This window comes from Nomascus leucogenys, chromosome 19, assembly GCF_006542625.1.
Source record: "Nomascus leucogenys isolate Asia chromosome 19, Asia_NLE_v1, whole genome shotgun sequence".
NCBI classification, from domain to species: domain Eukaryota; kingdom Metazoa; phylum Chordata; class Mammalia; order Primates; family Hylobatidae; genus Nomascus; species Nomascus leucogenys.
Genome location: NC_044399.1, coordinates 185,940 through 198,053, shown reverse-complemented (window position 1 = coordinate 198,053; position 12,114 = coordinate 185,940). Strand labels below are relative to the sequence as shown.

General features: G+C 38.8%; 1 protein-coding gene across 3 annotated transcripts in view; it reads left to right on the top strand.

The window, feature by feature from the left end:
• SH3YL1 (SH3 and SYLF domain containing 1) overlaps positions 1-10,378 on the top strand; it is a 45,436-nt gene extending 35,058 nt beyond the window's left edge. For 2 of the 3 annotated variants that reach the window (XM_030800635.1, XM_030800632.1), the window contains 2 exons: positions 3,305-3,361; positions 9,527-10,378. In XM_030800635.1, coding sequence (XP_030656495.1) covers positions 3,305-3,361; positions 9,527-9,717 — 248 coding nt within the window. In that variant the 3' untranslated portion in view covers positions 9,718-10,378. The remainder of the gene's footprint in view (positions 1-3,304; positions 3,362-9,526) is intronic. The other variant, XM_030800634.1, reaches the window with a different exon arrangement.
• Positions 10,379-12,114: the final 1,736 nt, after the last annotated feature.

Here is a 12,114-nt window from a genome sequence, read left to right as displayed (position 1 = left end):
CTCCCCATTTTGCACAGTCACAGCTGTGTCCCTGCCAGTGTACAGGTTAGCCTGGCCACATTTCTGCAGCCTCAGCCTCACTCGACACACTCGTGAACACTCCTGCTCCCTCCACCTTTTCAGCTTCATCCTTCGCGGCTAGTCCCCTACAATTTTTCCATGTGATACCATCATTTCTCATGTGCTGTATCTCTCGAGTTTTGAACATCAGTTTTTAATTCAGTAAACTAAAAATGTAAAACTAGTGACTACTTTTAACCTTTTATGTTAAACCTGACCTTTTCTTAAGTTATTTAAAAACTAAGTATTTTCCATTTATTTACATACCCTTACACACACACACACATAATTTTATATAAATGCACATGTGTTCATATGGATGGTCTGTGAAGGCGGTATTTTTTTTCTTTTCCTTTGTTGTGTTGCTTCCTTTTTCCCATTTCACCTACGTTTTAACTTACGAGATACCTTCCTCTATCCTGATTCCAGGAACCCACGTTCACAACATAAATTATGAACTTTCACGTTTTTCTCTCCATTCTTGTGCAGTCCTACACATGGCGTGTGCAAACATATACATAAACATGGCCAGAATATTTTTGTCTCATAAAAATGCTATCATCTTATATGTGCTTTACTATATCTTCTTTATATTTCTTTATTTATTTGTTATTTGTTGGTTTGTTTTGCTCAACAACTCCACATAGAAATCCCTAAGTCAACTGGTATAGTTCTGTTTGCTCTTTTTAATAATTATTCAGTATTCCATGGCACAAATGTATATAGTTTACTCAGTCACTCTCCTATTGATGTATATTAACTTTATTTCTGATTTTTTCCATGCCAAACAGTGCCACAATTGATATACTTCTAAATTAATATTTATATATACTGGCACTTTTATTTTTTTTGAGATAGTTACCAGGAGTGGACATAATAGGTCAAATAATATATTTTTGAAGTTTTAACAGATTTAGCAGATTACTTTTCAAAAGTTTTTACTACTTAGAGTCTCATCAACCATTTCCCCACCATAACATTCACCAGCATGTGCATTCCCCACCATGTACACCACCCACCATGTACAATCCTCACCATATATACTCCCCACCATATATACACTCCCCCGTAACCTTCCCACCATAATAGTCCTCACTTATAGTTGCTTCCCACCATAGGCATTTCCTGCCATGCACATTTCTCATTAGACACCATATGCATTCTCCATCATGTGTACTACCCACCATATGCATTCCCCAACATGTGTACCACCCACCACGTGCATTTTTCACCATGTTTACTATCCACCATCTGCATTCTCCACTATATGAATTATCCACCATGTATGCTGCCCACCATATTCTGTACCGTGTATACTCCACCATGTGCAATCCTGACCATATATACTCCCCCATATATGTATTCTCCCCACCATATATACACTCCCCACCATATATACACTCCCCAATAACATTCCCAAGTCTTCATTATATAGGCTTCCCACCAGACATTCCCACTATGCACATTCCCCACTGTATACACTCTCCACCATCTACATTCCCCACCGAATGCATTTTCAACTATGACATGCATTATGACATTCTTCAGCATACACCTTCCTCACCAGTATTAGTGTGGAAGCATCTAGAAGATTTTGCCAGTCAAGGCTTGTCACATCTCCTTGTTAATTGGATTGTATTTATCCCTATTAGTGAATGTAAACATCTCTTCATATAAATTGCTGGTGCCTTGGATTTAATCTTATCTGAAAAGTCTCTTCATTTCATTGGTCTATTTTTCCTGTTGGGATATCTGTTGCTTTCTCAATTTATGGAAATGTTATCTATATTACAGGTTTTGTTGGTCATTTGGGTTGCAGCATATTCCTACATTTATCATTTTTCTTTTGATCTTGTTTTTCATAATTTTACTTTATGAAAGTTTTAAATTTTATCTAAAAATACGTCTATCATTTAGTTTTTATAGATCTGGATACTTTGGTCATGGTTAAGGTCTTCCCACCTCCTACACAAGAGTGTATTCATAGTCTCCTAGATTTTCTTGTGATTTTTTATCTTTGCATTTACTGGATACTTAGTCTTCACATAATTTGAGATCAGTTTCCTAATTTTCCCCTCCTCCCCAATATACAATTCTAGTTGAAATAGTATTATGTACTTGTATCTATTCTATAATTTTTTGATGCTAATTACAGTAACATTACATGTATACATTTATTACTGAGATATAATAATTTTACCATTTCATGCTTTCCATTTGTTGAGATTTTATGTCTTTCAATAAGATTTCGTAATTTCTGTGCCTTTTGTGTTAAATTTGTTCCCAAGTACTTTGCGATTTTGATGTGCTAAGGCGAATGGAATGCACTTTTCTATTTCTGCTTAAGTACCGATTTTCAGTTAAGGAAATCTTAATTTGCATATATTTTGTTTGTCTTATATCTGGTCACTTGCTCAAAAATATTTCTAATCAGTTTTTAAAAATAGATTCTCATGGGATATTTGTATCCTTTTCCCCATCCCACCAATGTTTATTTCTAAATTCTTACTTTCCTAAATTTCTTAGGCCAGTGGCCTTCAAACTGGTGTATGCCGGTCTTTAGGAGTACACAGAGACTGCAAAAGGGGGTGTGGGCACAGGTCGCTTAAGAGACACCATCTCCAGATCTCCAGCTCCTAGATAAGTTATTTTTAAAGCAATCCAGCTACTTAAGAGACACCATCTCCAGATCTCCAGCTCCTGGATACATTCTTTTTAAAGCTGAACATGATGTACAGGGTGTGCTCTTCATCTTCTATACTGTTAGAATCAGTTTTTCTACAGTTGAAGAAGAAAAGCAAACCCCCAGACTGTCGTGCCTCTTTCTACACTACGTTGCCCCCAGAGCATCAGAACAGGAATCCAATGTGAAATGTGGATGCAGTTAGTGAATGGCTCTTATGCAGAGTAAATCCTTCCATGAATCAGTGATTTCTGTTTCTTCGCCTTCAACGCAATTGAAGAAGAACCTAATAGAATTGTCATCTGAATTTATAATGAGAATAGTGTGTGTACTTCTGTGTCATGCAGATATCAGGTATTTATCATCTACCTTATACTTCATGTATCTTCTGGCTTTATTCAGGTATACCTTCTGATTTGAAGCACAATCAAATGATGATGATCCTATCAATTTAGTGATTTAAAATAATTGCTCAGCAAGGGCAGGATCTGGCCATTTTGTGTATTTTGTATAATATATACTAATAAGTTTTCAAAATCACTCTCTCCTCTTTTTTGGCAGGTAACAGAAATGAATATAAGCTCTATCCTGGACTTTCCAGCTATCATGAGACAGGTGGTAAATCAATAAATCTGTATGTTATAAATGATTCATATTCGTTTTGTGATCACAAACTTCCTAATTAATCTGACAGGTTATGAAAATCTCTGGGAAGTGTTCAGCCCTTTTCCTTAATTTATAGAATATTCACATTCTTTTGAGAAGTACTTCATTTAGAAAATGCTATGCTTTTGTTGTCTTACTTGCCTTTAAGATAATGAGGGTGATAGGAAGCTGACAGTCAGTGTTGTCTGTGTAGGGAGTGTGTGCTGGGGACAGGGCTGCTGAGCCCCGGATAGGAGCTGACAGTCAGTGTTATCTGTGTAGGGAGTGTGTGCTGGGGACAGGGCTGCTGAGCCCCAGATAGGAGCTGACGGTCAGTGTTATCTGTGTAGGTAGTGTGTGCTGGGGACAGGGCTGCTGAGCCCCGGATAGGAGGTGACGGTCAGTGTTATCTGTGTAGGTAGTGTGTGCTGGGGACAGGGCTGCTGAGCCCCGGATAGGAGGTGACGGCCAGTGTTAAGTGTGTAGGGAGTGTGTGCTGGGGACAGGGCTGCTGAGCCCCAGGAGCCATGGCATCGTCTGAGGAGCACGTGATCTCCTCAACATTTGCTGTCCAGAAGCTTTTGAATTTATAATGGAGATAAAATGCCAAAGTTTGCTAATTCTGAATTACAATTTCATCCTTATTCCATTTTCTCTGTGTTTTAGCACCATAAATTTTATATTTCTAAGAATTTTATTTTTCACGTTCAAATGTTTTGTTATTATTGGAAACTACTTTATAAAACTTGTTAAGATTTACCATAGTAAAAATGGTCCTTCAACCTGTCTTACTTAAATATTCTTCAGAGGTTTTCCTGGAAAGAATTGAGCAATTGTTTGCAAATGTGAATGGGACACAAATTGAGGGCAAAGTTAAACAATCATAAAATAGCCGGTTCATTTTTTCACATTGAATACTTTCGTCATTGGAGTCACAAAGCTATATGCTGCTGGATATATAACTGTCGGAGAATTAAACATTTCATGTAAATAAAATACCAAAAAAATAGGTACTCAAGCATATTTTAAAAATTTATATCATGCAGATAAAAATATGTCAAAAAGGTCTCTTAAGCAGCATCCCCTGAAGAGAGGTCAGCATGTTCCTGATGGATTTAGGGTTGGTGACCTTTCTTTTCACCCTGGCCTCCCCTCCTGGGAGCCCACTCCGGTGTTTTTCCCAGATGTTTCTCCTCTGAGGGTTTGAGCGTCTGCTCCTAGAGTCCTGTATGGAGAGCAGGTGCGATGGTCGGGGGCTCACCTGCAGAAGATGCTGTCCCGTGGTCTTAGGTATGCAGAGAAAGCTCTGAGAGGTTTTAAAAATGTGTTTCACCCTTTGTGGTTCACACCCATGTTACAGAGCATGTTAAAGAGACATCAAGTTCACACCCACGTTACAGGCTGGGTTAAAGAGACATGAAAAGTTTGGCCTTTGGATACACGTCCTTTAGAAGCAAAAGTGGTTAAGGTATCAATGTTGACACCAAGACAGCATAAACACCTAGATTTTTATCTTACACACCCTCTTACTTTTAAAGTCTCAAGATGAGACTTAGACTTGGGTATCTGGTTGTTAAAGCGCTCCTAAACTTGACAAGGTCAGCTGACTGGCTGCACTTGCTTGGGAAGGGAGGGGGTCCCTACAGAGAGACAGAGCTGAGGGAAGCTGGCAGAAAAAGAGCTGAGACCACGGATCCCCCAAAGAATGCCTTGGTAATGTGACGTTGGGAACTAGAGTTCCTTTCTCTATTAGAAACTTCCTATAAACAGCACCAAGGAAAAACGTTTCATGATAAGAAGCTAAACTCAAGTGGACTGTGGAGACAGAGATTCCGATTTGAACCCCGTACTTTCACTTACCAGCTGTGGGACCCAAACAGAACATCACTTGCCATGGCTGGTTTCTCGGTTGCTTCTGTGTTTGTATTTGACGACAAGACAAGGTAAATTGTAACTCAGTCACAACTGAGTTAATATTCCTTTAGCCCATTCTCCAAAGAGATTCTTGAAGAAAAAATTAAAAGGGAAGATTTACAGCCCACTTTTTAAATAAAACTCACTTTACATTACTGTATTTTTTTAAAAGCAGCTGTGAAGGCATTAACCTCTTTCCAAGGATTTCCTCATGTTTGTTTACCATCACTGCAGAGAAAAGTCACAGTTACATGGCCCCAGGGCCCGAGCCTTAAATTGAAAACCTGATGAAGCAGGACACTCAGTCCTCCACGTGCGAGCTCCTGAATCTGTCTCAACCCCACGGAGGGGCTGTCGGGTGTGATGATCAGCCACATCACCTGTACTTTCCTCCCACCATCTTTTGGCTTTGCCCTTTGGAAGGTCCAGCTGCGTAGTTCTTGGGCCTCCCAGAGAGACAAAGCTCGCAAATGCACGGTCCCATTTTCTGATCTTCCCTCTAGGGACTCTGGAAGGAATGGTTTCATAATCAAAAGCTTGGACCCTCCAGCGTCAGCATTCTTCCCCGTCCTCTTACCCATCCCATAGTTGTCCGGGATGGGGTTTCTCAACCTGGACACTACACACAATTTAGGCTGGATAACACTTTGTTGTAGGGGCTATCTTGTGCCTCATAGGGTGCTTAGCAAAGGCTGTGTTCTCCTAGTTGTGACCTTCCCAAGGCTGTGATTTTTCTCCTGAAACAGGTCAGGCCAGGGTTGCTGCATGGGGGCAACCTCATGCAGGCTCCATGATAAAGTGGACTGGAAGTGAAACAGGGACATCCACAGACCAGCCTTCCTAATCATGGGCCTCAGGGCAGCTGCCAGTCACCAATGCTGACTGTGATCTAATTCTGCTTCCTGTTTGGGAAAAATAACCCCTACTTGAACTAAACTTGAATATTATAAAGGAAATGGCCAATTCCCTCAAAGATCCTTCTGATTTTTTAAGTACGTGAGTATAAAGCTTAAAGGCATATGTTGTGCAGAAGGAAAGGCGTCTGTGAACGCCCAGCTTTTTAGTAACTCAGTGGGGTTTGCTTCCTGGTAACCAGGAAGGTTTTTCTTCATGGAAGGAGTCATTACTTGGCTCACCTATTTTTAGTGAACTCTTTTGTGGGCATTAAACTTCTCCTTGTGAAAATTATCTCTAATATTTACATTAAAGAGGAACTTAAAGTCATTTGGAGTTTTTCAAAGAAAAAAACTCACCGGGCACAGCACTGACTGGCTTGTGAACTGTTATCTGAGAAAGCAGATAGGCTCCTGGATCTGCTGACCTCACTCCTGTGATTTTCATGTGGATGGAGTTTCTCCAACAACAGCTCAACTCCTGACTCTCCTGTACCTCCTCCCCAGGAGGCAGAGGCATTTATGGTGAATTGGATGAGGAATTCGGCACAAGGAACAGTCAACACACATCTTAGCCTCAGTAAAGGATAAATGTGAGATCCTGGCCCCTCAGACCTTCAGTGGTGGCCTTGCCTTCAGCTGCACCTGAAAACCACCCACGTTACTCCTCTACCCTCCTCTCTCACTCTGCTTTATCCTCGTTTAATTTGGAATCTGCAATTCAGAGAAAATTAGACAACACCTGATTGTGAGGGCAGGGACCAAACCAGTTCTGCGATCTCTCCTTCTTTCTCTGTCTTAGTTCATAATATATTTATTTCTCCTATTATTCCTCATAAAATATATTCCTGAAACTGTTAGAACCAATTCAGTTATCAGGGATTACCCAGAACCATAGCATCGGCTGCTGTTATTTGTACAGTCTGGAAACCCAGTGAGGCAGGTCACCACATTAATCCTCCTTGAACATTTGCCTCATAAAAAATGCTCTGATAAATGTCAGTTTGGTCTGTCGAGCACAATTTCATATTTATGAGGTTGTTGAGGGTCTTGGATGACCTGGAGACAAGCTTCATTGGATCCTGACCTTGGACAAGTTACTTGGCATCCACGTCAATTCTGTGACGTGGGATAGGAGTAGCTGGCTCATGGCAGTGGGCGGTGTAAGAGGAGCACATGTGAGTGCCTGCCACATGCCTGAGCAGTTCGCGGTGGCTGCTCTTCCCAGATGCACATCGATTGCTGTTGTTATCATTGTCATCGTCCTTATTATGCATTTTTGATTTTATAAATGAGACTGCAAGTGTATAAATGCAAGGTAGCTAAGATGGCTGTGGCCCCCAGAACATTCCCTGATGTTCACAAGCACTCTTTTAATTCACTTCTTCCTATTATCTAACGTGTCTGGGAGACAAGAGGGAGGAGACCAGAGTTCCTGGAAGGTCTTCACTGATTTGTTCTGGTTAATTAAGATTCAACTTTATATGTGGATATCCTAAATATAATCGTGAATAAGAGATTTCCAGGATGGATTTTTCTTTAGCATTAGCTTGCATCCTGATCTGATGACAGGGAAGCATGGCGTGAGCGCCTGCCAGGTACCCCGTCCAGGGCAGAGCACTGCTCCTTTCACAGTGCATGGCAGCGACTGCTCATTAATGTGTAGAATTTAATCGTGTACTTAGAATGTTTCACTTACTTCTATTGTTTCTAGACTATGTCAAAATTTTATTTTGGTGACATTCTTTTAACCTTATTCCTTAAAATTGGTAAACTAAAAGTAAATATAGGACAAAATAAAATATACAGAAATTTTTATTATAGAAAAAAGTAGTTATACCAGTATTATCTCTAGTGTAATTATTATTAGGATTATTTCTTTAGAACTCAACTAAATGGCACATACTTTAAAGAAAGAACTGTAGCACCATCTTGTGTGAGCTATAAATTCAGTGTTTTAGTCAGAGTAGTTTAAAGTGTTGACTGTTTTTATTTCTTGTGGATGGACCAAATTCACTCTCTTCTTCTTCTTCTTCCTCTTCTTCTTCTTCTTCTTCTTCTTCTTCTTCTTCTTCTTTCTTCTTTCTTCTTATTCTTATTCTTATTCTTATTCTTATTCTTATTCTTTTTATTATTGTATTATGGGTTCAAATAGGACCTGGCTGTAGAATCTGGTTATTGATGTTTTCTGTATGTCTGTACATCTAGTTGCCTAATTTATGCACAGAATTATATGAAGCATAGAAGCATCAGACTCCATGTAGCTGAGTGCTCAAAAACTGTTTCATTATATTTTTATGATGTTATATGGTTTATAATATTTAATATCCTTTATTCATGTTAACTGCTCAGTTCTCAAAGTATTTTCTTCCTTCTGCAATACATGGATGTACACATTGCATTGAAGTACTCGTGAAACATGTAAACATGCTCATACCTGTGTTAATTCCAACTTACCTCTGATATTGAGAGGATGGATCAATTAAGCACAGAAATGTAAACAGCCACAAAGCCCAGGGAGAAGAAATGTCTGCTGATGAAAGAGCAAAATATAACTGGGCTGTAATCTTCAAGCCCAGTGAGTAAAGAGCCAGGTTTTAAAGTTGAATCTCCTAGGGTTTGATATGAGCTCACATATCTGCCTTTTTTCCAGCATCTGCCATCCATGAAACTGTCACAACTATCTTGGCCCCTTCCAGCTGCTGTAACAAAACACCATAGCCTGGGCAGCTCATAGACAATGGAATTTTATTTCTCACACTTCTGGAGGCTGGATTCCAAGATCAAGGTTCTAGGAGACTCAGTGTCTGGCAAGGTCTCGGTTTCTGCTTCAGAGATGGTGCCATCTTGCTGTGTCCTCACAAGGAGGAAGGTGCAAGAAGCTCCCCTGAGGCTCTGTCTGTAAGAACACTGATCCCATTCATGAGGGGGAAACCTAATGACCTAATCAGCCCCCAGAGACCCCACTTCTAACACCATCACCTTGGGGTTGAGGATTTCAACACTTGAATCTCAGGGGGACACACATTCAGACCACAGCAATGACTATATTAAAATAGAAAAAAATATAAGTTGTATTATCTCATAGATTATTCAAAATTTAGACAATTATAACCAGAAGCATGTGCTAAATCCTTAGCTAGGTATATAATGTGCAGAGAAAAATAAGTTTAATAATGTGATGAAAATTACACAGACTGTTGTGGTTTCTGCCAGCCTCCAAGACATCAGCATGCCAAGCCCTAAGTGGTTAATGTTTATCTTACCAGCAGATACCCCCAATTTCTCCCTTAAAGAACATAAATATGTGAATACTTTTTTCTTGTTTCAGGCAATTTGAATCAACCCATAGAAGTGACAGCGCTGTATGCATTTGAAGGACAGCAGCCTGGGGATTTGAATTTTCAAGCTGGAGACAGAATCACAGTTATATCAAAAACAGATTCACATTTTGATTGGTGGGAAGGAAAGCTTCGAGGTCAAACTGGCATTTTTCCAGCCAACTATGTAACCATGAATTAAAGCGTATACTATTTTCTTCTTTGAGAATTACAAAAAAATTATTTCTACACTGACAGGATTTACTAGTTAAGCAATGTTTAATATGAATTTTAAAAAACTTCTGTTCTACAAAATTTCCATTCAGTATGTAAAAGATTTTGTTTTTCTATATAAAAAGAGTTGACTGACATATCTTTAAATACTTTGTACTAACTTTATCACACTTGCTGTGTCATAGAATATCATACAATTTATGTGCTCATAGTTCTTTTGTGAACACTTTCAAACATCGCTAAGCATTTGATCTGGCCATGTATATGGTAGCTGTATTTTAATTTGAGAATCTTGAGGGTAGAGCCACGAATTTCAATTCATACATTTCCATTTGCAAAGTGACTAGAGAAAAAGAAATCAGCTTAAATGAGGTATTGTTTAGAGTTGTAGGTATTAACTAGAATATAAATCCTTAGAAATCATCTTTATACCTTCAAAAATTATACTATGCATTTATCATAGAAATATGATTACAAAGAAGTCTGACTACCATGTCTTTAAACATACGGCATCTCTCAACTTTTCTTCCTTATGGGGCTACATTTGTTCATTTCAAGCAGTAGCATAAACTTACAGTGATATGGTAGACTTGTCTCTAAATAAAATTTTTAAATGTTTACTAAGTTAATATTTCAATTTTGTTTTTCTTATTTTTTTTGTAAGGTAGGCAAAAGTCCTGTGTCTCATATGCAAGGTGAAATCCCCCTCCGTTTTGGGCTGCCTGAGCTCCTCCCTGAACTCTAGACTCCTCTCTCCAGCTATGCGCTTGACAGCTCCATTTGGACAAGGAGCGACACCTCAGCACTCATGGGCTTAAATCCAAGCTCTTCTTTCTCCTCACTTAGCCTGCCCCTCCCACAGTGTTCCTCTTCCGTAAAAGTAAATGGAAATTCCATCCTTGGATTTCCTTGGTCCTCAGGGTGACTTCAGAGCCAACTTTGGTTCTTCTATCTCATGCCATTTATCAAATCCACCAGAGATTCTGTTGCCTTTCAGACACTCGCTGACCCAATATTTGCACTCCCCCATGCCCACCCTGAAGCAAGCTGCCTGCTCAGCCCCAGCTCCTGCGTAGACTCCTTGCTTCAACTCTGGCTTCACCCAGCGAACCCTCCTGAGAGGAGCAGGTGCACATTGCACTGTTTGTCCTGCTATTTGCTCCTCACTGCTTTACATCATACACACACCTGGGCATTTGCCTTTTTATTGATTATACCTTCTTAAGACATGGAAAAGGAGAAAGAAGACCCATGTTATCTTCACCCAGCGAGAAGTAAAACAGTTATTTCCCACTCTCTAAGCCCTTTCCAATCACTGCTGTCTCAAAGGGAATCATCACCCCGAGTCTGCTGTTTTTAATTCCATAATTTTCTTTACATTTTTACTACGTATGTTTGTGTCCTTAAGCACTATATGGTATTTCCTTCCATGCTTTTAAACTTACAAAATTTAAAGTTTTAAACCTACAAAAGGTACAATAAATTCACTCATTTACAATGGACTTATTGTAAAGAAACTATGCTTTATACGTTCAAGGAAGTAAAAGAAAAGGTAGAGAACTCCAGCAGAAATTTGACACTATAAGAGAGAACTAAATGAAAAACGTGAGACTGAAAAGTAAATAAACTTAAGAAGACAATAGATGGATTTAACAGTCATTTAGACACAGCAGAAAAAAAGAATCATTGAGCTGAAGGCAGATCAGAAACATACGTCCAGACTGAGATTTGAAAGGACTGAAAATACTAGAAAAAACAAAAGAAACTATGGGATAAGGCAAGAAGGTATAGAAAATAGGTAGCGAAGGTTCTAGTCAAAAAGTGGAGGGAAAAACCAGGCAGATGCTGTACATGAAGATAGAATGCCAGAGCATATTCCAAAACTTTAAAAAGATGTTGAACTACAGATTTCAGAATTACTATGAACAAACAGAATAAACACATGAACAAGCAGAATAAACACAAGGAGAGTCACATATATGCACATCATTATAAAACTGCTAAAAACCACAAAGATAAATCTAAAAAGTAGATGAGAGGTTGATTAATGGGTAAAAATGCACACTTAGAAAAAATAAGACCAGGTGTCTTATAGATCATTAGGGTGACTACAGTTAACATTAATGGATTATACATTTCAAAATGGCTAAAAGAGAATAATTTGAATGTTCTTAGTATAAAGAAAAGATAAATAATCAAGGTGATGAATATCCCAGTGACCCTGATTTGATTATACAAATGCATCAGATTATCACATCTATATCAAAAACATATACATCTATTAAATATCAATTTTTAAATGTAGATAGAACTGTTATAAATCACTAAAATGATAACACAATCAAAAAATGGACCAAAGATTTCA